This window comes from Girardinichthys multiradiatus, chromosome 14 (genome assembly GCF_021462225.1).
Source record: "Girardinichthys multiradiatus isolate DD_20200921_A chromosome 14, DD_fGirMul_XY1, whole genome shotgun sequence".
Lineage (NCBI taxonomy): Eukaryota > Metazoa > Chordata > Actinopteri > Cyprinodontiformes > Goodeidae > Girardinichthys > Girardinichthys multiradiatus.
The window spans coordinates 17,851,316-17,878,575 of NC_061807.1; the positions used below are offsets into that span (position 1 = coordinate 17,851,316).

Sequence of the window (27,260 nt, forward strand, 5' to 3'; positions counted from 1 at the left end):
CAACCCGATCTCGGATGGATGGATGGATGGATGGATGGATGGATGGATGGATGGATGGATGGATGGATGGATGGATGGAGATATATATTAGGAGAAATAGAGTACATATCAATGTGTTCAGTTAATGTTTAAAATTAGAGTTTCATCTTTAACTCTAGATAATTTTAAGGTCAAGTTTGAACTATCAATACAACCTCAAGTAGTGACATTAAAGATAAAATCACCTGAAACAAGAGACAGTATGAGGATATTTTAACAATATGTTTTTTTTTTTCTTATACAGATGTAAACCGTAGAGGAGAATCTCAACCAGAACATAGAAAAAAAACAGCTAAATAGTTCCAAAGTCAAGCTGTTTGTTGCGCTCGATTTTGTTTCTTTCTCTTTGATTCTACTCCTTATGAAGTTTCAATAGGAGCCTGACAAGCTGATGTCAGCTGGTTAATTTGACGGGTTAGCTGTTGTTTGGTTGTTTCCGATGCTTGTTTCAACACATAGTGACATTGTGACTGTTGGTGGATTTTTCTACAGGAAATTTAAAACTGATTTCATTTTTTTGATAAAATGGAGCATCTTTGATGCTTTTACATTCAGCCTTCCTGTTATCTGCTGAAGTATTGCTCTCTCTCGCAGCCTGAATGACTTAGAAACATGTCATAGAAAATATATTTTCCTTTGAAATAGCTACTCACATCATTTGTGTTTCCAGTGACTTTTAAATACTTGCTGTTACTGAAAATATCTCACCTTGAGTCTTCTCCCCTGAGTAAATGTCAGGAGTGTCATCGTTACAGTTTCCCGGTAATGCTCTGGTATGGTGCTGATCTAAAAAAAAGATCCAATTTTTGATTGTCCAACTGGTTGGTCATTGGTACAGGCCGATTAAGCTGAAAATCATCTGATTCCGCTCGGTGCATCTCTTCTCCTCAGTCAAAGAAAGGTCTTTCACACAGCCTGTCTCTTCATAAAATATATGACTGTGTTCTAACAGAAACCGCATCCTGCAATACCCAGCGATAGTAAGCTGCACCACCATTGACTGGTTTTCTGAATGGCCCAAAGATGCCCTGCTGGAGGTAGCTGAGAGGTACTTGGATGGACTGGATCTAGGCTCTCTGGAGGGGGTAAACGACGACCATATACAAACACACACAGTTCCTTTTTCTCACATTGATGTTTGCTTTCATGTGTGCTGTTTTATGTTGTAGATCCACAGGAAGGTCGCCAGCATCTTTGTGACCACTCACCAGTCTGTGGCACAGGTCTCCCAGAGAATGAAGGTGGAGCTTAAGAGAAATAATTATGTAACCCCCACCAACTACCTGGAGCTGGTATCTGGATACAAGAAGTACGCAGCTTCTCACAGTATCAATCATACTGCATCCCCACACTAAACACCAAAAGAGCCAGCACACCGATTCTTATGTGCATCATAAGTGTGCCCTCTGGGTGTAAACAGTATATACAGTCATGGAAAAAACTAAGAACACCCTTGCTGCAGCCACTACATTATCGAGTAGCAGCCAGGTGCTGCTGATCAAATAAAATCAGGCTTCCTAAACAGTCTGGAAAAGTCCGGAATTTGCTTTTATCATCTTTCACATTTGGATTAAGGTGTGGAAAAAGGAAACTAAGCAGTGAAAAATGTTAGATTTTACTTGGTTTTCAATTTTCTGAAGGACAAAAATCTAATGAGATTGATGTCTAAACGAGATTGGCTTTTCTCTCTGAAAAGAAAATGGCACCATGGGTTATTTTTGCAAAGCTGCATCTAAATGAAGCTCAAGGCTTCTTTAACAACGTCCTTTAAACAGAGGAGACTAAAGTCTAAATATTTTGTCATAATTAGCAGTGCCATATGTGAACAAAAGTAAAAAAAAAACAACACATATTGACCCAAGCACCACATACCAACTGTCAGATACGGCGTTGGAAGAGTGATGATGTGGGCTTGTTTTGCAGCCAAAGGATCTGATTACCTTGCAGTCATAGAGTTGAGTATGAACTCATCTGTACACCAAAGTATTTTAATGCCAAATGTGAGGCCACTGGGTTTTCAGCTGGACAATGATGCCAAATTGCCAACAGAATGGCTTAAACAAGAGTTCCAATGGAGCAGTCAAAGTCCAGACCTCAAACTGATTGGGACCATAAGAGAGCCCTGCAGAAACAAATGTCATCAAACCAACAAATGTCTTCTGTAACGATGTGAGAGACTGATGAGAAAATGAGCCTGAGTTCTGCGATGTACTTAGTTGCTTTATTTTTATCTCCATAACTGTTCACTCTGATTTTCATCCCCCCACAGTAATCCCCTATGACTGATTGACTCGGCCTACATGAAATAGATTGTGAGTGATATTTATTGTTGGTTTCTCTCCAGGCTGTTGACGGAAAAGCGGAGAGAGTTGGGGGAGCAGGTGAGCAAGCTGCGAAATGGCCTTTTTAAAATCAGTGACACATGGGAGAAGGTGGAGGCCATGACTCTGGACCTGGAGGAGGCCAAGAAGCAGGTGGTGGAGTTCCAGAAACAGTGTGACCAGTACTTATCCAGCATTTTAAAACAAAAGGGTGAGGCTGATGAACAGCAGAGGGTAAGTGTCATAAAGACGTGTCGATTAGTACTTGGAAAAAAAATAAAACAAATGAAGTAATAGTTTTTGTTTTGTTCAGAGGGTCAGTGAGAATAGTAAAAAAATCCGGGCAGAGGAGTTGCAGTGTAAAGCCATGGCTGAAAATGCTCAGATGGAACTGGACAAGGCCCTGCCCGCTCTCGAAGAGGCCCTGAAGGTACCCTCTTTTCTGACCACTCTAATCCACAGAGCTCCCATCACATTTGTTGCTAAGCCTTTATTTATTTTTACACTGCCGCTCATATATTTCACGCCTTTCTATCAGGCCCTGGAGTCTCTGAATAAGAAGGACATGACAGAGATCAAGTCTTATGGACGTCCTCCAGCACTGGTGGAGACCGTGATGAACGCTGTCATGACACTTCTTGGCAAAGAGCCGACCTGGGCAGAAGCCAAGCGACAGCTTGGTGAGAGACAGCAACAAGGCAAAATTTAACAATAGTTGACATGTTTGGAATAGAGTCCTTTATTACCACAGCAGTACATGTTTGTTTAAAAGACTGACAAAAATGACAAAAACCAAAACTAAAGATCCTAAATGGAGAAATATTAGATAATTTGCAGCCATAATTATTGGGTCCTCTGTTAATACAGCCTTATGCTGCCTTATGCTGTTTTCTATAGAAATCAAATCTGGACACTAAGATGACCATAGAAGAAGGTTCAGTTGTGAACCATTTCTGTGTTGATTTGGCCATAAGTTGTGGGTCATTATCTTGCTAAAAGACCCAATGATAATCCATTTTTGGTTTTCTGCCAGAGACCATCAGATCATTTAAAATCCTCTGATATTTCAAAGAGTTTATGGTGCCATCCACTATATGGAGGTTCCCTGCAACTTAGGAAAAAAAAACCAACCACGCAGCATCACAGGTCATATACACTGTACTTAGCACTAGACATGAGGTTGTTTTCCACACTTTTGTTTTACTCTGTACACACATGGAGTGTTTGTTGCTAAAAGCAATTCAAATGTTACTTTCACACAAGGCAGGGGTGTGACGGAAGATTTCACACCTTAATTTTGTGCATTTCTTTATTGCACTTTAGGAACCAAACCACCGGGAAAACATCATACAGCTGCTCGTTTAGGGAAATTTCAGAGAGCTTTTTTTTTTGCTCACCGATTAAATGTACCCAAATAACCCCCGTAGACTATTCTGGTTATTCGCTTTTATACCACTAATGCCTGTGGATGCATATTCAACACATACCAAGGATAATATTGGAAGCACTATGCTGCCATCTAGTGGTCAGACTTATACCTGTTTAGTCCTAATTTAGCTAATTTGCATACTAAATACCTTAATTTATATGTGCTATATTCAAGTTAAAATTATACTTAATTTACATTCATTCTGAGATCCTTTATAAATAAACAAATTTTAAGAAATATACACTGCTCAAAAATATAAAGGTAACACTCAAATAACACATCCTAGATCTGAATGAATGAAATATTCTCATTGAATACTTTGTTCTGTACAAAGTTGAATTTGCTGACAACAAAATCACACAAAAATCATCAAATTTATTAACCAATGGAGGCCTGGATTTGGAGTCACACACAAATTTAAAGTGGAAAAACACACTACAGGCTGATCCAACTTTGATGTAATGTCCTTAAAACAAGTCAAAATGAGGCTCAGTATTGTGTGTGACCTCCACGTGTCTGTATGACCTCCCTACAACGCCTGGTCATGCTCCTGATGAGATGGTGGATGGTCTCCTGAAGGATCTCCTCCCAGACTTGGACTAAAGCTACCTCCAACTCCTGGACAGTCTGTGGTGCAACGTGACGTTGGTGGATGGAGCGAGACATGATGTCCCAGATGTGCTCAATCGGATTCAGGTCTGGGGAACAGGTGGGCCAGTCCATAGCTTCAATGTCTTCATCTTGCAGGAACTGCTGACACACTTTGGCCACATGAGGTCTAGCGTTGTCCTGCATTAGGAGGAACCCAGGGCCAACCGCACCAGCATATGATCTCACAAGGAGTCTGAGGATCTCATCTCAGTACCTAATGGCAGTCAGGCTACCTCTGGCGAGCACATGGAGGGCCGTGCGGCCCTACAAAGAAATGCCACCCCACACCATTACTGACCCACTGCCAAACCGGTCATGCTGAAGGATGTTGCAGGCAGCAGATCGCTCTCCACGGTGTCTCCAGACTCTGTCACGTCTGTCACATGTGCTCAGTGTGAACCTGCTTTCATCTGGGAAGAGCACAGGGCACCAGTGGTGAATTTGCCAATCCTGGTGTTCTCTGGCAAATGCCAAGCGTCCTGCACGGTGTTGGGCTGTGAACACAACCCCCATTTTTGGACGTCGGGCCCTCATACCATCCTCATGGAGTTGGTTTCTAACCGTTTGTGCAGACACATGCACATTTGTGGCCTGCTGGAGGTCATTTTGCAGAGCTCTGGCAGTTCTCCTCCTGTTCCTTCTTGCACAAAGGCGGAGGTAGTGGTCCTGCTGCTGGGTTGTTGCCCTCCTACGGCCTCCTCCATGTCTCCTGGTGTACTGGCCTGTCTCCTGGTAGCGCCTCCAGGCTCTGGACACTACGCTGACAGACACAGCAAACCTTCTTGCCACAGCTCACATTGATGTGCCATCCTGGATGAGCTGCACTACCTGAGCCACTTGTGTGGATTGTAGAGTCCGTCTCATGCTACCACGAGTGTGAAAGCACCACTAACATTCAAAAGTGACCAAAACATCAGCCAGAAAGCATAGATACTGAGAAGTGGTCTGTGGTCCCCACCTGCAGAACCACTCCTTTATTGAGTTTGTCTTGCTAATCACCAAAGATTTCCCCCTGTTGTCTATTTCATTTGAACAACATCATGTGAAATTGATTGTCAATCAGTGTTGCTTCATAAGTGGACAGTTTGATTTCACGGACGTTTGATTTACTTGGAGTTATATTGTGTTGTTTAAGTGTTCCCTTTATTTTTTTGAGCAGTGTATATAAATCCAGGTAGAAAGGGTATTTTTGTTTGTGATATGCCGCAATGAAAACTTGGGTTTATTTTATGGCTTTTCACACATTTTTATCCGAGTTGCCAGTAAATGTATCTGCATCTGTGCATGTAGTTTGGAAAGCGGGGATGGTGACCTTAAATTGTGTCTGGCAGGTGAACCCAACTTCATTAAAACATTGATCAACTTTGACAAGGATAATATATCGGACCGTGTTTTGAAGAGGATCGGCCAGTACTGCCGGCAGGGGGACTTTCAGCCAGAGATCATCGGGAAAGTGTCACTAGCTGCCAAGTCCCTCTGCATGTGGGTCAGAGTCATGGAGGTAAGGAGGTTTGTTTGTCCCAACAGAACACAATGTACAGAGCAGTTTGTAATCATTGCTGAATAGTAACTTAACTAATCATTACACTTGTTAAAAGTAACACTTGCTTTAAAGCTCACTTTAAGAGCCGCTTCAGACTGCAAGAGCCTTTAATTGTAAATCCACATGTGAACTGTGTGTCTCCAGGTGTATGGACGTATCTACCGAGATGTCGAGCCAAAGCGGGCGCAGCTGAATGCTGCAACCTGCCAGTTAGCAGAAAAAGAAGCTGCACTGGCTGATGCTCAGAAAAAACTACAAGAGGTATGAAGGACTGTGGTTTTACTCACTCTCAAACATTTCAAAGTGATGCTACAATAAGTGTTTTTGGGCGTGGGGGGGCGCAGGTGGCGGAGAAGCTGAATGAGCTGCAAAAGCAACACGCCGAGAAGCTAGCCATGAAAGAGAGCTTGAGAAAGAAATCTCACGAGATGGAGGTGAAACTGGACCGAGCTGACAAACTGGTGACGGGACTGGCTGGGGAAAGGGTCCGCTGGGAGGAGAGAGTTACTGTAAGCCGAACACATGGACCTACAAAATGCATATTTCAGCAGATCATTGTGATTGTATAAAGCTTTTAGGTCACATTATTTTAATTACAGACAGGATAATAATGTAGTTAATTATCCTGTTTAAGCTGAATGTTATACAGATATTTATTGTCTACTAGCCTGGTTGTGACGGTTACAACAACATGCACCCTCAACCTAAACACTGTTGCTCATCAAGTAGAGCCCAATGGACACAACATCGTAAAGGCTCTGAAATTGTTTTCTTTTACTTTCAAGAAGAAGTAAGCTCCTTAGTATACAGTAGCTCTCGAAGGTCTAGATACCCTGTTAAAAACATAGATTTCTGTTATGTAAAACAATGAGACCCTGACAAACCATGTCGCATTTTCTTTAATGTGTCACATTTCCTGAACACTTCAACACAACAACAAACTGATTTCTTTAACTATACTTTTATATTTAGTTTTCACATCCAGTCTTCTTAAGTTCACACCTGCCTTTATTTACAGCAAATCTGATTAACCTGGGCTCTTTATTTGCTAGTTTCCATCCTTTAGTTAAAGCCATGGTTAGCAAATATATTATAAATAATCAAAAGCATCTCCTTGTTTAAATTGTCTGTGAGGAAAAGGGGACAAAATGTCCACACAGCATTATATGGATATGTTACACTAAAGGAAGTGAAGAAAGTTGTCAACTACTTGAGAAATGTGGTGCAACATTAACATTACAAAAACTGGATATTTCTCCAAAAAGTGGTTAAAAGACAAGAGAGAAACTGTTCAGGGAGGCTCATAACAACATTTATGTCAAAGGACTGTGTCTTGTCTATTTTCTTTTAAAGAAAGCATCCAGGCATGATGTTCAACACCAAAAGAACACCATGCACACAGTGAAGCACGGTGGTAGCAGTATGATGCTCACGGGGCTACTTTTCTTCAAATGTACTACGTCCAAAACCTACTAAACTAGGACCTGTTGACAGAGAAAGTAAGGTTTTGCCATCACCAAGCAAGAGTTCAGAACTGAATCTGTCAGAAGATCACCTGAAGGAGGTCTGAGAGACTTGGAGAAATTTTCAAAGAGTGGGCAAATATTACCTAGTCAAGTTCTACCAGTGAAAAAACAGTGAAATGGTGGTTTAACACAGTATTAGTTGAAGTGTGTTCACACTAATGAAACCAGGTTATTGCACCTTTTTATTTGTTCCTTCTAACATTTGTTTCTTAAATGAATTGTACAGGATATATGTCTCTATATCTATGGGAAAATGTTTAAAAATGATTTGTCATGGTGTCATTTTTTACATTACAGAAACATTTAACATGGACATAAACACTTTTGAGAACCCCTGTAACTAATTTGCCAACTCGAAGTCCATAAAAAGGGAAAAGCTACATATCTTTCAAAGTCAAACGTACGCCTGCCATAAAGCGTGAGAGCCGATGAGGTTAATCTGCTAGTTTACTCCATTCAAACAGAAACACAGTTGTAATACTGGGTCTCTCATCCTATCCCTTGTATGGGTTCTGTTTGCTGTCTGATTTTGGTGTCCCTTTTAAACTAGGCTTGTTTTAAACCAACATTCAGGCACATGTATACTCTGTCATGATCAGTGGATGTGCTGCAGGGGCTTGAGGAGAACATGGGATACCTTGTTGGAGACTGCTTGCTTGCTGCTTCGTTCATGTCCTACATGGGGCCCTTCCTGTCCAATTACAGAGACGAGCTGCTCGCCATCTGGATGAAGGAGGTCCAACAAACACGCTCCCCTTTAACATGAGACTTGTGCCTCAGTAATATCTTTTACACCAATTCATCCTAGAATGAATGTTGTTTTTCTTCCATCTCTGTCTCCTTTTCTTTATACGTGTGTCCGGCTCAGGTTCTGGGTTCACAGATCCAATGTGCCCCAGGATTCAGTTTTGCTGAATTTCTGTCCAAACCAACAGTGGTGAGAAACTGGAATGTTCAGGGGCTGCTTTCTGACGCGTTCTCCACTGAGAACGGGCTCATCATCACCCGTGGGAACAGGTCAGGATATTCAGCAGCTTCTTCTTATTAAAAGGTTATTTAACTGCGATTCAATTATGCAGCCTTTGTATTTGTTGTGACAGCTGCTACATTGCTTTCCAAATGTTTTGCAGACTCTGGAAGATCAAAAGTCCAAAAATGTAAAAAAAAAATCATTATATGGTTACATAAATATGTCTTCAGTTAATTAAACAGAAACACATCTTTATCACATTATTATTTTTGACTTGGCCTTTTCCAAGTCTGAGTCAAGCCTCTAAAGACTAAAATAAACATTTTCCCATCAAATCCATGACATCAAGGTCACCTCTAACCCCGTATCGCCATAGGTTAGGATTCAATACCTGCACCGCTTGTTCTTCAGCCTAAATGATCTAACTCCCTTTCAACCTTTGAATAATTATTAACTATTATCTTTTATTCATTTTATGCAGCATGCAACAATTAAAAATCATGTCAGTTAAGATTACAATATTACATTAGACCAATTAAAACATTTTAATACAGAAATGTGGACATTTTCATTACTTGCTTCAATGTTGTTTTTTAAAATGTACTTTTAATCTGAGAAACGAGCCTCAATGGAGCACATATTTAATAATAATAATAATTTATTGAATATGACTGTATACATAGCACAACATTTAGGTCACTGCCATGACTGTATCTATTACTACACTTCAATCTGACATAAATGACTTCCTCTCTCCTCCCTGTTAAGATGGCCACTGATAGTGGACCCTCAGGGCCAGGCTCTGAAGTGGATCAAAAATATGGAAATGGAAAGGGTAAGAGGAATCTGCACTGCTTTCTCCTGTGTCCTCATCTCTCTCATCCTGTCATCAGTGAGATTCTGACCGTCAGTTCTTTCTCTTTTTGTCCAGTTAGTGACTTCCATGTAAAGAGCAGTCTGGTGTCTCACCGTGAATCTTTACGAGGTTTACGCTTTTTTAAAAGTACTTTAAGATGCCATACATTGTCTGTGCTATATGCAGATGCACACAAAAGACTACAGGTTCCTGTTAAAATGCCTTTTATTTAATTGGTGGAAAATAATGAGAACGTGATAAACTAACCACATTTTAAAGCACGTATTTAGGTCAACAGATTAGAGGTTTTAAATGACTTATTATGGTCTAATCACTGAAACCTGCCATTTAATATCCACTATAGATGATATTTAATTGAGTTAGTTCAGCTTTTTAGGCCACTGAGTAAAAATCTTTGTTACATTTCTGTTCTCAGTCTCTAGTTTTGCTACTTGCCAGTACCCTCTTGTACTCATACTGATCTTTGGCTGCGTGTGATTGTGTGAAAGCAGTTTGTAACTGTGTGTGACATGCAGTTTGTCTTTTGTTCAGGGTCTAAAACTAATAGACTTTCAGATGCCAGACTACCTGCGGGTGCTAGAAAATGCCATCCAGTTTGGAAATCCTGTTTTGCTGCAGAACGTCCAGGAGGAACTGGATCCCTTTCTCAACCCTGTTCTCAATAAGTCCCTGACATGTATAGGTCTGACTCACATGCACACACTCTTTGTCAAATTGAACTTATTTAAATGCCAGATTTGTGACTTCTTCTTGGTGTTCCCGTTTCCCAGGCGGAAGGCTGTTGTTGAAGCTGGTTGACAAGGAGGTGGAATATAATCCTGAGTTCAGATTCTACATCACCACCAAGTTGTCTAACCCACACTACACACCAGAGATTTCTTCAAAGACCACTGTAGTTAACTTTGCTGTCAAGGAGCAGGTGTGTGTTTGTGTCTGAGTGGGAGGATATGTTTTCTGTGTGTTTGCTTTTTGTTCCTCCGGCTCATTTTCAAAAGCTGTTTCATAATGTCAGCCGGTCTGTGGGTTTTTTTGATGTGCAGGGTCTGGAAGCTCAGCTGCTGGGAATTGTGGTGCGTAAGGAGCGTCCAGAACTGGAGCAGCAGAAGGAATCCTTGGTGATCAGCATTGCTGCTGGCAAGAAAGGCCTGCAGGACCTGGAGGATGAGATCCTCAAGTTTGTACTCCCAACTCTTTCTTTGACCTTTCTACGTTTGTGCACAGAGGACAAAAGTCTGAGTGATATTTAAGCCTAACTCTGTGCCTTTGTCAGACGAGACAAAGATTGCTGAATATATATATATATATATAAACTGCTAAAAAAAATAAAGGGAACACTTAAACAACACAATATATCTCCAAGTAAATCAAACTTCTGTGAAATCAAACTGTCCACTTAGGAAGCAACACTGACTGACAATCAATTTCACTGCTGTTGTGCAAATGAAATAGACAACAGGGGGAAATCTTTGGCGATTAGCAAGACACACTCAATAAAGGAGTGGTTCTGCAGGTGGGGACCACAGACCACTTCTCAGTATCTATGCTTTCTGGCTGTTGTTTTGGTCACTTTTGAATGTTGGTGGTGCTTTCACACTCGTGGTAGCATGAGACGGACTCTACAACCCACACAAGTGGCTCAGGTAGTGCAGCTCATCCAGGATGGCACATCAATGCGAGCTGTGGCAAGAAGGTTTGCTGTGTCTGTCAGCGTAGTGTCCAGAGCCTGGAGGCGCTACCAGGAGACAGGCCAGTACACCAGGAGACGAGGAGGAGACCGTAGGACAACAACCCAGCAGCAGGACCGCTACCTCCGCCTTTGTGCAAGGAGGAACAGGAGGAGCACTGCCAGAGCCCTGCAAAATGACCTCCAGCAGGCCACAAATGTGCATGTGTCTGCACAAACGGTTAGAAACCATCTCCATGGAGATGATATGAGGGCTCGACGTCCACAAATGGGGGTTGTACTCACAGCCCAACACCGTGCAGGACGCTTGGCATTTGTCAGAGAACAACAGGATTGACAAATTCACCACCGGTGCCCTGTGCTCTTCACAGATGAAAGCAGGTTCACACTGAGCACATGTGACAGACGTGACAGAGTCTGGAGACACCATGGAGAGTGATCTGCTGCCTGCAACATCCTTGAGCATGACTGGTTTGGCAGTGGGTCAGTAATGGTGTGGGTGGCATTTATTTGTGCTCGCCAGAGGTAGCCTGACTGCCATTAGGTACCGAGATGAGATCCTCAGACTCCTTGTGAGATCATATGCTGGTTGGCCCTGGGTTCCTCCTAATGCAGGACAATGCTAGACCTCATGTGGCTGGAGTGTGTCAGCAGTTCCTGCAAGATGAAGACATTGAAGCTATGGACTGGCCCGCCCGTTCCCCAGACCTGAATCTGATTGAGCACATCTGGGACATCATGTCTCGCTCCATCCACCAACGTCACGTTGCACCACAGACTGACCAGGAGTTGGTGGATGCTTTAGTCCAAGTCTGGGAGGAGATCCTTCAGGAGACCATCCACCGTCTCATCAGGAGCATGACCAGGCGTTGTAGGGAGGTCATACAGACACGTGGAGGTCACACACAATACTGAGCCTCATTTTGACTTGTTTTAAGGACATTACATCAAAGTTGGATCAGCCTGTAGTGTTTTTCCACTTTCATTTTGTGTGTGATTCAAAATCCAGGCCTCCATTGGTTAATAAATTTGATTTCCATTGATGATTTTTGTATGATTTTGCTGTCAGCACATTCAACTTTGTACAGAACAAAGTATTCAATGAGAATATTTCATTCATTTAGATGAAGGATGTGTTATTTGAGTGTTCCCTTTATATATATATATATATATATATATATATATATGTATGTATATATGTACAGGTCCTTCTCAAAATATTAGCATATTGTGTAGGCTGTTCCCAGAGTGCTGTATCAAGGCACCTCAGTGGGAAGTCTGTGGGAAGGAAAAAGTGTGGCAGAAAACGCTGCACAACGAGAAGAGGTGACCGGACCCTGAGGAAGATTGTGGAGAAGGGCCGATTCCAGACCTTGGAGGACCTGCGGAAGCAGTGGACTGAGTCTGGAGTAGAAACATCCAGAGCCACTGTGCACAGGTGTGTGCAGGAAATGGGCTACAGGTGCCGCATTCCCCAGGTCAAGCCACTTTTGAACCAGAAACAACGGAAGAAGCGCCTGACCTGGGCTACAGAGAAGCAGCACTGGACTGTTGCTCAGTGGTCCAAAGTACTTTTTTCGGATGAAAGCAAATTCTGCATGTCATTCGGAAATCAAGGTGCCAGAGTCTGGAGGAAGACTGGGGAGAAGGAAATGCCAAAATGCCAGAAGTCCAGTGTCAAGTACCCACAGTCAGTGATGGTCTGGGGTGCCGTGTCAGCTGCTGGTGTTGGTCCACTGTGTTTTATCAAGGGCAGGGTCAATGCAGCTAGCTATCAGGAGATTTTGGAGCACTTCATGCTTCCATCTGCTGAAAAGCTTTATGGAGATGAAGATTTCATTTTTCAGCACGACCTGGCACCTGCTCACAGTGCCAAAACCACTGGTAAATGGTTTACTGACCATGGTATCACTGTGCTCAATTGGCCTGCCAACTCTCCTGACCTGAACCCCATAGAGAATCTGTGGGATATTGTGAAGAGAACGTTGAGAGACTCAAGACCCAACACTTTGGATGAGCTAAAGGCCGCTATCGAAGCATCCTGGGCCTCCATAAGACCTCAGCAGTGCCACAGGCTGATTGCCTCCATGCCACGCCGCATTGAAGCAGTCATTTCTGCAAAAGGATTCCCGACCAAGTATTGAGTGCATAACTGTACATGATTATTTGAAGGTTGATGTTTTTTGTATTAAAAACACTTTTCTTTTATTGGTCGGATGAAATATGCTAATTTTGTGAGATAGGAATTTTGGGTTTTCATGAGCTGTATGCCAAAATCATCTGTATTAAGACAATAAAAGACCTGAAATATTTCAGTTAGTGTGCAATGAATCTAAAATATATGAATGTTACATTTTCATCATTATATTATAGAAAATAATGAACTTTATCACAATATGCTAATATTTTGAGAAGGACCTGTATATATACATACATATATATACATATATACATACATATATATATATATATATGTATATATGTATATATATATGTATATATGTATGTATATATGTATATGTATGTATATATATATATATAGCTCTTAAGTACGATGGAGAATCTGTCATGCTGTGGGCTTGTTGTTTTTCCTAAACACCCTGAAAACATTGTTTGAGTGCACAACACCATGAGCTTAAACATAAATAACTGGACATTTTTAAACAACCAAGTGGCCTCTAACAGTAAACTGAGAACAGGTCATCATTGGTTCTTAATAATTATTCAACATAGGGTGGGCCAAAGAGAAGAGAGCATAAGAGAACACACGACTCAAGGCTATCTGGATATTTTAAGGCGTTTGTGCACATCTTCACCATCAGTTCCAATAAATTGCAAACCATGTCTGCAGTTTCAATGTCCTTTGCTTTCATTTGATCCCACCAGGCTGCTGAACGAGGCCAGTGGCTCTTTGCTGGATGACGTGCAGCTGGTAAACACCCTGCAGGCTTCCAAAGTGACAGCCAGCAAGGTTTCAAATCAGCTGGAGAGCAGCGAGCAGACCGAGCTGAAGATCGACTCAGCCAGAGAGGTCAGGAGGTGGGGGGGGGGGATCTGTGTAGGCGCTATAGGGAACTGAGACAATGTACGTCCATCACCATGAGACCCTTGCCTATTACACGGAGAGTGTTACATTTTATTTAAAAGGATTAGGAGTCAGTAAGCCAATATGCAACAACATTTGAGTTGCTGTGAAAAGCAGGTGGAGATTGAGACACTCAATAATCAAGGACATTAGTATGATTTTAGTTTTTTTAATGTAGTTTTAACATGAAAACAGGAAGTTAATGAAATATATATTTTGTATATCTCTCACTGTGATATAGATAAACCTGTTTAGTGTGGAACTGTAAGTGTGTTTCAGTAAAGGCTTGTGTGATTGGTTGGTCAGCAGCTTTAGTTTAAACATAATTGCACAAAGCACATCATGAATTATGCAACATTAATCCAGGACACATACACCTGTACATGAACAAAACAGCTGACTGCTGATACTGCAACCCTTAATTCCAATGAAGTTCAGATGCTGTGTAAAAAGTAAAATAAAACAGAATACTTTTTTAAATGATTTGCAAATCCTCTTCAACCTATATGCAACTGAATACACTCCAAAGACAAGACTGAAACCCAAACTGACCAAAGAAACTAATCGGAATGTCCCAAACATAGAAAAAAAACCATTTGTGTACCTAATACAAATCCCTGCGGGACCTCATAGCTGAGGAGAGAGATTTACATACAATAAAGCGTTTCTAGGATAAAATCTCACTCACTGAAGCACCCGATCTGATAGGCATAATAATTTTGAAGTCTCTCTACTAAAGTACTCTGCACATATGCAAAAATGAAAAGCCACAGGTATTAAAGCTAGAGAGCTAGTTCAAATGTGACATGGTTTTACCTAGTACAAAGCATTTTTAAATGAATATTGTTGATTCTTTTTTGTTAGCAAACATAAGAAGCTGTAGACTTGCTCTCCCAACAGGCCTACCGTCCATGTGCTCAACGAGCCTCTATTCTTTACTTCATCCTGAACGACATGGGCCTCATTGACCCCATGTACCAGTTTTCTCTGGACGCCTATATTAACCTGTTCATCCTCAGCATAGCAAAGAGCAGGCAGACCTACAACTTGAAGCTTGAGGACCGGATTAACAACCTCAATGACTACCACACATATGCCGTGTACAGGTGAGAGAGATTTGAAAACCTTTGAGGAATTTATCAACTTTCAATGGACTTGCGCTTCATTCTGTGAAGTTTCTCTGGTTCACGCGGTTTTTCTGTCCTCCTTTGGTGTGCTATCTGCTTCAGGTATACCTGTCGGGGTCTCTTTGAGGCTCACAAGCTTCTCTTCAGCCTCCAGATGTGTGTCAAAATCCTGGAAGCGGCCGGCAAACTCAACATGGACGAGTACAACTTCTTTCTTCGAGGAGGAGTTGTAAGAAACACGCAGACATCATGCTTTATAAGATCTGATTTAAAACAGCCAGTCGCTGCTTCTAAAACATTGATGTGTCCAGCATTTTGGTCTATTACAGGCAGAGAAGATAGTCTAACTTGTGGTCTATTGTCAGGTTATTGATAAGGATGATCAGATGGATAATCCGTTTCCCAGCTGGTTGTCAGACTCCAGCTGGGACAACATCACAGAGCTGGATAAGTTGCCCATGTTCCATGGCATCGTGGCCTCCTTTGAACACTATCCTCGAGACTGGAACCTCTGGTTTACCAACCCTGAGCCAGAGAACGCGCCACTTCCAGGTGTGTGCTGCTGGTCAGACGTTTTCCAGTTAAAAACACTGAACTCAAGCTCAAATGGTTGGATGTGTTATTATGTTTGAACCTCTCCACCTTTTATTAAATTACAACCAGAAGCCTGAATGTATTTGGTAAAGATTTTGTGAAAGACCAAAAAAAACAATTGTCAAAGTAAACTTTAAATATGTTTTTTTTTTTTTTTTCTGGAAATACATTTCTGGAAAATGTATTGATGCATGCATATGTATTAATGACCCCTGGGTCATTACTTTGAAGAACCTCCTTGCAGCTGCAGTTATTTTGGGCTGTGTCTCTACCAGCGTTGCACATCTAGAAAGTGAATATTTTTAATATTTCTTCTTTGCAAAATATCTCAAGTTCAGTTAAATTGGACAGAGCACCTGAGAACATGATTTTTTTAAGACTTGACACAGATTCTTAATTTGATTTAGGTCTGGACTTTGACTGGGCCATTTTAACACATGAATAGACTTTGATCCAAACCACTCCATTGTAGCTCTTGCTGGATATTTAGGGTTGTCGTCCTGCTGGAAAGTAAAAATCCCGATTCTCAAGTCTTTTGCAGCCTCTGACAGGATTTCCTGTATTCAGCTTCTTCCATAGACTCTTCCCTGTCCCAGTTGAAGAGATGCTGCCTCTACCCTGTTTCACTGTGGGGATGGTGTGTTCAGTGTAACATGCAGTGCGAGTTTTCCACCACACATAGTGTTTTTGTTGTAGGCCAGAATGTTCAGTTTTGGTCTGATCTGACCAGAGCCTCTTTATCTTCATGCTGTATCTCCTATGTGTTTGTGTGTGCCACGCACCTTCTAATTTTGTTTCTCTTTTGTTGCTTTAAAAGAGTAACTTTTATTCTTGACTCATTATGAAAAAGGAAATTCAAAAGCACACTTCTGTTTCCTGTTTTAACTTCCTTTATTCTAAGTGTTTTCCTGACTCATTTCCAGTCTGCTCTCTTTAGCCCCTACATCTCCCCAACTCACCCTTACCCTCTTGTTTGGTCTTCAAGGTGATTTGGAGCACAGCTTCAATGAGCTCCAGAAGATGCTAATAGTGCGTTCTCTACGCCAAGACCGCGTGTCTTTCTGCATCACCTCCTTCATTGTTCACTATCTGGGCCCACGCTTTGTGGAGGCACCTGTTCTCGACATGAAGGCGGTACGTTTTATTAGACTCTGCTGCTTCAACTGTTGCAAAGCATGGTTTTAAATGTTTAAAACTTGGATGAGACAAATTTTACTCGGTCTGTGTTGTTCTTAACCTTCTGATGATTAAATGTTATGCTAGTTGTCCCCATCCCCCCTCCTCACTGCCTCTGTGCTCTCTCAGGTGGTGGAGGAATCCACCAGCTGCACTCCTCTGATCTTTGTGCTGTCTCCTGGAGTGGACCCTACAGGAGCTCTGCTGCAGCTGGCCGAGGCCTCGGGGATGAGCAAAAGCTTTAATGCTCTGTCTCTGGGCCAGGGACAGGCGCCCATCGCCAAGAACCTGATAGAGGAGGGAGTGAAGAACGGTAAAGGACCAGCTGCTGTCAATTTAGCTGAGTCATTCATTTATATCCATACACAGTCTAATTAAGTAATTAGTTTCCAGGTCTGGATGAGCACGGACAAAAGAAAATAAGAGTCTGGAAAAATGTTTGTATTTGCAGAGTTTATATATTTAAAATTTAAGCTGCTCCATCCATCCATCCATCAGTCCATCCGTCTCACCATTGAAACCTTTTCATTGTATGGCATAGCATGTTTATTTCTATAGCACCATTCCTGAACTATGCTGTTTGGTGCGTTACAGAAAAATAACAGAACTGAGGTAAACAGAACTTTTTGAATTTGGAACGGTATGAGATTTAGCCATAATAATTCCCTCCTTTAATGATCACTCCCAGACATACATGCTGTGCAAAGTTTTAAACCCCCTACTCCTGTGCTATTTTAATTTTTTTTTATTTCTTGTAATCTAGTAAACTGTATTCTTCAAAATCTGAGTTTATAGAAAGTGTTTCGACTGACTAGGTCACTGGGTGTTCCTTGCCAACTGCCACCTGTGTCTTTCATGGATGCCGGAGTTGGACAAGCTAATAAAGCAGCTGCAGGTGCAGAAACCCCAGCCAAACTTCAGACTGTGGCTCAGTTCTTCACCACACCCTGAGTTTCCCATCACGATTCTGCAGGCTGGTATCAAGATGACCACCGAGCCACCAAAGGTACTCCAGCTCATACACGCTTTGCAACAAGCGTTTCTACAAATGTGGACTGCTTCAGGGATATGTTAATACATTTTCCCTGCCTTGTGTGCACAGGGCGTGAAAGCAAACATGAAGCACCTGTACCAGCTGGTGACTGAAACTCAGTTCAACTGCTGCACCAGACCTGCGGTCTACAAGAAGCTCCTGTATTCCCTCTGCTTTTTCCACAGCATCCTGTTGGAAAGGAAGAAGTTCCGGCAAATGGGCTGGAACATCGTCTACAGCTTCAATGATTCAGACTTTGAGGTCAGAGCTGGATGACAGAGCAACAAAACATGTTAGCTAATATTGTGCTTTGTGCAGAAAACGTTTGCACAGAGTTGAGGTGATATTATCCTGGCAGATCAGCAGTGACTTCCTCTCTGACTCTATTCCTCTCTAGCATTTTGTGAAGGAATCTGAGTTCACTTCTTTTAAAAACATTTGCTGCTGTGTTTTAGATTATTGTCTAAATGATAACCAAATTTTAAATAGGTCCAGCTTTAAACAAATTGTCTCACGTTTGACTACAATCTGGGATACAGCCCAGACCATCACACCTCCACCACTGTGCTTGACAGCTGGCATGAGGCATTTACTGACAATATCTTGGTGGATTATGTTAAATTGTCTCCACTTTGTCTTAAGAACATTGTTCCTGAATTCTTGTGGTTCGTTCAGATGTAACTTTGCATGTCAACTGTATTATTTTGCAGTTGTCTTGAACATAAACATTTAACCCGCTGAGACGAGTAGCCTAATCTTTCTCGCTGTTGAATGATGGACCTGAAGCTGAACTTAACTCTTCTCAAGCTGTACAACAATTGCTTCTGAAATGTCTTTCCGCCTCGGCATTGTGCTACCACGCCTGTATGCTCCACAGCAGTAAACTGCCAAAGCAGCCGGTTTTATAGATCAGTTCATCATGTGCATCTGATTAGCAGCACTTGGTGTTCTTAGTTTTTTTTTTCACAGTTTTTTCATATTAGCATTATCTTTTTGCATCCCTGAGTTTAGATGTAAATGTTTACTACATGCTGACGAATCAACAGCCAGGAAAATGCAGTTCTGTTTTACAACTCCAGAATGAAAAATTATTTGTTTAATTGTGTTTTTTTTTGTTTTTTTTTTATAAGTTCGTTAAAACTCAATCTTTAATACCTTTATTAGGTAAGTGAGAATCTGCTCTGTTTATACCTGGATAAATACGATGAGATACCTTGGGATGCGCTCAAGTACCTCATCGCTGGTGTCAACTACGGCGGCCACGTCACAGACGAGTGGGACAGACGTCTCCTAACCGCATACATCAATGACTACTTCTGCGAGGCAGCCGTAAATCAGACCTTCTACAAGTGAGTCTTTTTCTCCTCTTTAATGCTCGTAGCTCAGAGTTTTAGGTTTTGGTGTGATGTAAACGTCTAACTCATCCCATCTTCTTGAATAGACCTTTTGCTCATTATAGAAGGAAACTGTGGTCTGCTGAAGCTTTTTGTTTGCAGAGCTCTAGCACCACCAAGAGGACAGATCGAATATTACCACAACACATGGCGCTTTTAAGCGTTCATCATTTTATTTGCTTTACAAATCTTTATTGTAGTTACTCAGAGAAGTCGAAGGAGAGGAATAAGTCCTCCTGAAAATCGGTTCAGGCAAAAACATTTATAAATCTTCTACCTCTGTTAAAGAGCAGTAAATGCTCTGCAGTGTATTGAACTACTTCCTTTAGCCTGACAATATGAAAGTGTTCTTTTTTATGTCTTCAGAACATTTGGATTTTATTCCTTTTGCTTTCATTATTTAGTTGTTGTTGAGTTTCTTATAACTGTATTAAAATCGTTCTGTAGAGTCAAAGCAGGACGTGGGCAGCATTAGAGTGAATAAATTTGCACTCATTAAATTAACAAATGGATCATTAATTTGGGATTTTGAATCTTTTATTTGAACTGTTCTTTTTCCAGGGTGCTATGTCCTTAACCAGTACCACTGTCAGTGACACAGCCCCACAGCATAATGCTGCCACCACCAGGTGGTGTTCTTAGTTTTGTCTCATCTCATCTCAACTCCTCATCATTGTTCTTGTCATTGTGGCCAAACAGTTCAGTTGCTTGCTGCTGTAACCATAAACGTTTTCTTCCAAAGGCGTTTTGCTTGTTCTTGTTTGCAGCTGCAAGTTTCAGTTGGGCGTTAAGGTGACAGCTTTATAGCAGGTGGACAACACCTTGTTCCTTTGGAGATGTAAAACTGACTTCCTGCAGTTTCTAGTTCCTGTTAGAAGGTGGGATGACCTTTGGATTGGCTCTGAACAGAACAAGTTGTCAGTTTGGGTGTAAACTTGTTTTTTTTTAACAGGACGTTGATCCCGAATACACATCAAAACTGCTTAGGGAGTGGATAAACCGCACTGACATTTAGCTTCTGCAATGGTCTCTACTCTATCCTTTAAAGCCCGGTCCATCCCAGGAAACCAATTAATTTAAATGAACTCAACCAGTTCTGCCAAGAGGAGCCATCAAATATCCAGAACTTGCTAAGGCGACATTTAACTAAAATGTTTGTGAGGAGTTTATGCATCTATTAGAACCTATGTGTATTGTTTTTGATAGTGTGTGGATTAGACAAAATCACAGCAGTTGAATACTGAGGTAACTTTCCATTCTGGAAAAACAGTGACCCAAAATTATCAGGACTTTCAAGGCAACGTCTCGTATGTCTATTTCTGACACAGTTGTATGCAGTCGTAGTGTTTTGTCTTAGTTAACTGTGGACCTGCACGGTTGTTAATCCGTGTCACATTTTATACCCAACTCTTTATCAGGTTATCAAGCTTGCCCACCTACTATATTCCCCGCGATGGTCCCCTGTCAAAGTTCCAGGAACACATCAACACCCTGCCGCCCACGGAGCACCCGGAGGTGTTCGGACAGCACCCCAATGCCGACATCGCCAGCCAGATCGCAGAGACGCACACGCTGTTTGATACGCTGCTCTCCTTGCAACCGCAGGACACGGGGGCCATGACGGCGGGGGCAAAGGCCAGCCGAGAGGAGACGGTAAGTCACTGAGGGTGAAAAGATGCTGGGATCTCGCAAAAAATGAAAAGCCTAAATATTTCCCATCATAAAGTCCTTCTGGTACGATGCTACCCAGTTTGTGTCAGCATGTGACAGCCTGTTACTTTGTTTGAGCCCTTTATTTTGAAGTAAGGCAGGAAGTGTTCTGCTTCCTTAGTTTTAGTTTTAAACCCATGGATGCTAATTTTTGTTATCATGAATGTCAGATCTTTACCACTGACCTTAACTGAGGCAAATAAGGTCTAGATTGATATTGATTTTGTTCTGGGTTCTCTTGTGACCTTCTAGATGAGTCATCGGTGTAATTTTGGTAGACTGCCCAAACCTGTGTAGGTTCACCACTGTTCCGTGTTTTCCTCATTTGTGGAAAATGGCGCTTTCTGTGGTTAAAATTAGGTTGAGGTCTGAACTTTGACTAGGTCATCGCAGCACCTTGAACATTTTCTTTTTCAGAAGTTCTGTTGAAAATGTGCTGCTGAATTACTGTCTGGTTATTAACCAAATTTCAACCAAGCCCCAGCTGTCAAACAGATGGTCTTGCATTTGACACAGCAGCTCCCAGTCACCAGAATTAGACATCACCAGTAAAAAGGTAGTTATGGTCTGATGGTTTGTATCTAAATAGATCAACGGTAGACACAATGCTTTACAACCTCTATCTGTGAACACCTACTTGAAATGCTTGTAATACAAATACATTGCTATCAGCTTGTTTAACTAGTTGAAGTCAAAAGTCTATCCCATTCATTTCTAACTAAAGGGAATGCTGCATTAACATTACAAATAAGTGAAACCCTCAACCTGTGGGGTACAGTAATAACCTGGACTGTGGTGTTATTTGAGGAAGGCGTAACGGTATCAAAACATGGAGACTGCCGAACCCTGGAGCACATCTCTTTTATATTCACACGAAGGCTTGTACGCTGACAAGAAATAAGTACTTTTACACAAAACCCACCAGTTCAACCACTTCAGGCTGCATTTTGTTTTTGTGTGAGCATAACCACAGGACAGCACTCAGTGAATAACAGCATCTTGGCCTGATGTGGTTTTTCTACCACAATGCTAACATGTTGCGTGTTTTGTAAAAACAATCAGACATGTCATGTTCTGGTGTTCCAACAGCTCAGCTGTCAGCCTCACTCAGATTTCCATCTGCTGGCAGTGAAGCTACGCGGAGGTTTTGTGGCAAAGACGATCAGCATTTTGACATTAAGCAGAGATGGGTTTCTCATCTCTGTACAAAGTGGTTTTGAGTTTTCTGTCTGGATGGAGGATGATGTGGGTTAAACATCTCCAGCTCATTCTTCCAGCTCATTCAAATGCTCTTTATTTTCAGACGCTGAGTGAAACATGACTGAATGAGTTGGAAACTGAATCCTTATAGTTTATATTTAGACTGGTTTTGGTTAAATGTATTTTTGTTTAACAGGCTTCTGCTTTTGGTTTATAAGAGTGGTTACATGAAGCCAGCTGTTTATACCCCAGCAATGCTGAGGCATCTATATGGTTGCACAAGTCTGGTTAACAGTGGTCAGATCCAAGAATCTGATGGAAAAAGACTGTTTTTTTTAGACTCAGATATAGCTCATTTTAAGAAAAAGTGAGACGTTTTGTTTTATTAGCTGTTTTTCTGCTGCTTCAACTAAGGGGGCATCAATCGATCTGCCCCAATTTCCTTAATTTTGGGAAATCAGTGATCGGCTGATACTTACATGTGAAACCGATCTTATCTTCTTGTCTAACCTATTGTGCAAGTTTTGTTTCTTTTTATAATGTGAAAAATAAAAGACTAAAGGAACTTCAATGCTCTAAACTTTTCATTTATATATGTGAGCACTACCTTATGTGCAGTTAAAACAAGTTAGTATTGTGTCACGGGTATTGTTTAATGTTTTTCAATAAAATAAGTTTGGAACATTGAAGATGTATTGTGACCTTTGACACCAGACTGTCAGTTAAAAACAATCGCTATCGGCAAGTCAGGCTTTTTAAAGATCGGTCATCAGTCATTGGTGCACCCCTGGCTTAAACAGTGCATTAAAAGTTGTCCTAATGATAATATATCTGTTTTTTTCTTTATTACAAATTGTTTTTGCTTTTTGCCACTTAAATGTTTCAGATTCATAAATAAATTTTAACATCAGACAAAAGATAACCTGAGTAACCTCTATGTGAAAAAGTAATACTTCCTCTTACTAAATCATGAATTAATGTGATTAACCACATTTTTCGGGTAAACTTTTTACTCGCCACGCTGAGACCTGATTATTTTCAAACATGTAGAATTAAAGGATTTATATAAAACCTGTCTGACAACATGAAGTAGGTTAAAATATCTCAAAAAGCAACACATGATGCCTCCATCTAAGGAAAGAACAGATGAGAAACAAAGTCCTGGACATCTATCAGATTCATCAGAGAGCTTGTCATTTGTTCCTGCGTAGGTTCTGGAGTTGTTGGGAGATGTTCGTAACAAGATCCCATCTCTGATTGACTGCGAGAGCACCAGGACCCACCTCCAGGACAACCCCTCACCCCTCAACGTGGTCTTACTACAAGAGATCCAGAGATATAACTCTCTGCTGCAAACCATAATGTATGAACTGTCTGCATGTGCTTTCTTCTTCTAGTTTGTCTTTTAGACAAATAAATTTGGGCGCCCTCCAAACTTGTTTGTTCCCCCGGTAAAAAGCCTGCATCTTTTATTGCAACATCATGATCCAACTTTCAATTTGAATATATTTATTTAGTAAGGAAAATAATTGTCACGAACTCTAACAAGTTTCCCTCGGTCTTTGCAAGAGAAACAGACCCACAGCATCACAGATCCTCCACTGTACTTAACAGTGAGCATGAGTTGCTTTTCTACATATTCATGTTTCACTCCAAACCCGCCTGGAGTGTTTCTAGCTGAAAATCTTAATCTTGATCTCATCTGAAGGAAGCACACAGCTCCAGTTAAAGTCCCAGCAGAGTTTAGCAAACACCACACATTTATTCATTCTGGTTGGCATGTAGGTGGCGTCTAATGGTCAGAGCCACTCTTTGTTGGACCACGTCTTATCCTCCGGACTGTGTGTGGTGGTGCGATGAACGCAGTTCCTCATCCAGCCCTTATTGTTATAGTTTCAGCTGTTTATTTTCCACTCTAGCTGTAAATACGGGCAAGTTTAGGTGAGCAACTCTTTTTCTCTGAACCATTTCTTGACTCATGAGGATCAACACACATCTGCTCGACTTGATTGTTGAGTGGCTGATGGCCCCTGTGTCGCATCATATTTATACCACAGTCAAACAGGAAGTCATGGATTACAACATAAAAGATCCTAGCTGCTCTTATAAGTGAATAAAAAAGCATACATGTTAACAAATCATACATCTAAAAACATACTTCTATTACATTTGTTTTATAGAAACTGTTCCACTACCTATGGCAGCAGTAGTTCTGCTAAAACTATTATTTATTAACATGCAGTTTTATTTCCCAGCTTATTCAACGTATTCAAATTAAATACTGGATTTTTCTCATGTTTTTATGTGAGATTATGTTGTTGCAATGAAAGATTATTTTATTTTAAGGCTTTCTACACATCATTACCAGCGTTGTCTATAAATGTGGCCAGCACCGTAAATACAGGATCCCTATGATACACTGCAAAACACAACCAGTGAATAATAAAAATTTCAGGTTGATTCTAGTCTAAATCAGCTTTTACCTATTTTAGATGGTTTAGACAGCATTAGAGGTTAAATGGGCAATAATTAGGTCACATTTATGTTTTTTGTCTGATCTGCATCTTTAAAATAGTCGATAGTTTTAAAAACAAATCTCATCCTAAATATTCAGACCCAGCATCCTAGTATCTGCAAAAGGCAGAACATACTTCTTTATATGAAGATATGCAGTTTATTTTATATGTTTATATTATATTTTATTCCATTCAAGAGCCATACTGTTAATAGCAGTTACAGATTTAGCTAATTTGTTGATATGAATTTCATATTGTTTATAACCTCCATAGCAAATGACATTAAGGAAACAGAAGGCTTATCTCATTTGTTAGGATGTAATTTCAACACATCTGAAATAAAGGTTATTTCCAAATGTCGCTGCTTGTTTGTCGCTGAGTGTGTTTGTGTTTTAGTTCATCCCTGGTGGAGCTGGAGAAGGGAATCAAAGGCTTCGTGGTGATGTCACCGAGTATGGAGGAGACCTTCAACTGTATGCACGACGCCCGAGTGCCCCTGCTGTGGGAGAAGGTGCAGAGACACACAGAAAATACACAGTCATGCAGAAACTTTTAAAGATTCGTTACCATATGCAGTCTCTAAAACAAGAAAAAACGTACCTCAAGTACATTTAAGGGTCTTTTTCAATTCAGCATCACTTTACTTCAACAGCATCTATTCTCGCATGCATCCGTAGTGTTAGGCTTTCATACAAAAACCAGACTCAATCCTCTTCGTTTTCTCCATGAAGAGGACAGATTAAGCTGTTGAGTGAAGAATTGGGTGAAGGTGACTGGTACTTGTGACCACAAACAATCTCATGTATTCTTCATACTGATCTACAGGGGTTGCAGGACCGAAGCTTTTTGATTTAAAACAAAATCATTTGAACCGTCCCTGAAGCAAGTGGGAAAATCTGTTATGGTCTGAAGAAACCAAAACCTTCGTTCTGTAGCAAGATAACAACCCAAAGTATATCTCTAAATCAACAGAAAATGGTATCGGCAGAAGAAGGTTAACTTTTTTGAATAGCCAAGCAAATATAGAAATATATGTAGGTAAATATTGCTCAGTCAAGAAGTGCCATGCTAACTGTCTGTACCCCAACAAACCTGAATGCTCTAATGAAATCAAAAGATGCTTTAACAGAGAATTAGTTTAAGGGTGCATTCTTGGTAATGTCGCTGCTGGAACATACATTCCCACAGCTGTCTTTACTGTGTTCCACAGGATATCTTTTACCTTAGAATTCGTTTTATGTTCTTCTCCTGACTGATACCTTTGGTCAGTGTGATCATTCGGATGCTTTTGGCAGCTCTCTGCCGTCCATGAGCTTTGCTAAGAAAATGTCAGTAAAAGCCTACCACAAGACCTGAACTTGAGTTGGGCTTAATCAGAGGACCTTTAAACGACGGTAGCTGTGTGCATAATCCTATTTAACATGAATAATTTAAATATGGTGTTTAATTTTAAAACAAACCACACCCGCAGTTATATGAGAGTATGCACACTTATGTAACCACAGTATTTTATTTTATTTTTTATTTTAATGTGATTTCACCCCTGCAGCTAGATTGTTTTAGGAATCTGCTGTTCATAATCAGAGATTCATTTGAGTTGGACAGGATATATGTCGTATTAAAAGTGGAAAAAGTTCATTTTAACAGGGGTGTGTAGACTGTATATACAGCTGCAGTCTTCACTCATATTTTGCTCCTATATGATGTTTTCATGGAGCGCACTGTGCTGATATGTTAGGCTAATATTAGCAATTTGGATCCTGTTTTGATATGACTCATTGATGATTCGGGCGTGACATACAATCATGCACGGAAAGAACTTGCAGAAGTCGTTCTCCTGCTTCATAAACTTGGAGATTTAATTTGAACGCCCTAAAGCTTAATGACTGGTGGTTCAGCGCCTTATGTTGGACCACACCAGATCTCATAACAAATCAGACAGGAAGCTGCAGCAGCCAATACAGTCTCTGTTTCTCTCTGAATGTCATTGTAAAGGGTCAAAAACACATCAGCAAAACAATGCACATACTACATATTACAGTTTGGCAAGCTCTGCACACAAACAGGGCATGTTTTTTAAATACCTGACAGCATAGCTGTCGCTGGGGGGTGAAGCTGACATAAATCACAGACCACAAGAATCACGAGTTGGGTTCCATCAGGGACTCAGATTCCAATAATTAATTTGGGACATTAATCAGGATCGCTCGATTTAACTAGACTGAAAAGATCTTTGTTGATAAATTTGTGCCTGGAAAAGAAATCAAATTTAGTTAGAAAGTTAACATTTCAAGTTAACAAGACTCTTTGCAATGAATTAATATTCAGATCCTTCTGCACAATAATCTAATGTTCAACACTGATCTTGTACTCGGTGAGCCATTA

General features: G+C 40.9%; 1 protein-coding gene across 3 annotated transcripts in view; it reads left to right on the forward strand.

The window, feature by feature from the left end:
• The window catches only part of dnah2 (dynein, axonemal, heavy chain 2), an 88,117-nt gene that overhangs the window by 53,900 nt on the left and 6,957 nt on the right, over positions 1–27,260 (forward strand). For all 3 annotated transcript variants that reach the window (XM_047386720.1, XM_047386722.1, XM_047386721.1), the window contains 26 exons: positions 992–1,124; positions 1,209–1,348; positions 2,384–2,594; positions 2,674–2,790; positions 2,899–3,040; positions 5,772–5,941; positions 6,128–6,244; positions 6,328–6,492; positions 8,123–8,245; positions 8,378–8,526; positions 9,248–9,314; positions 9,888–10,038; positions 10,127–10,275; positions 10,397–10,530; positions 13,927–14,071; positions 15,026–15,231; positions 15,355–15,481; positions 15,618–15,804; positions 16,832–16,980; positions 17,152–17,335; positions 17,838–18,028; positions 18,125–18,316; positions 19,220–19,404; positions 20,868–21,102; positions 23,571–23,722; positions 25,272–25,386. In XM_047386720.1, the coding sequence (XP_047242676.1) occupies positions 992–1,124; positions 1,209–1,348; positions 2,384–2,594; positions 2,674–2,790; positions 2,899–3,040; positions 5,772–5,941; positions 6,128–6,244; positions 6,328–6,492; positions 8,123–8,245; positions 8,378–8,526; positions 9,248–9,314; positions 9,888–10,038; positions 10,127–10,275; positions 10,397–10,530; positions 13,927–14,071; positions 15,026–15,231; positions 15,355–15,481; positions 15,618–15,804; positions 16,832–16,980; positions 17,152–17,335; positions 17,838–18,028; positions 18,125–18,316; positions 19,220–19,404; positions 20,868–21,102; positions 23,571–23,722; positions 25,272–25,386 (4,036 nt within the window). The remainder of the gene's footprint in view (positions 1–991; positions 1,125–1,208; positions 1,349–2,383; positions 2,595–2,673; positions 2,791–2,898; positions 3,041–5,771; positions 5,942–6,127; positions 6,245–6,327; positions 6,493–8,122; positions 8,246–8,377; positions 8,527–9,247; positions 9,315–9,887; positions 10,039–10,126; positions 10,276–10,396; positions 10,531–13,926; positions 14,072–15,025; positions 15,232–15,354; positions 15,482–15,617; positions 15,805–16,831; positions 16,981–17,151; positions 17,336–17,837; positions 18,029–18,124; positions 18,317–19,219; positions 19,405–20,867; positions 21,103–23,570; positions 23,723–25,271; positions 25,387–27,260) is intronic.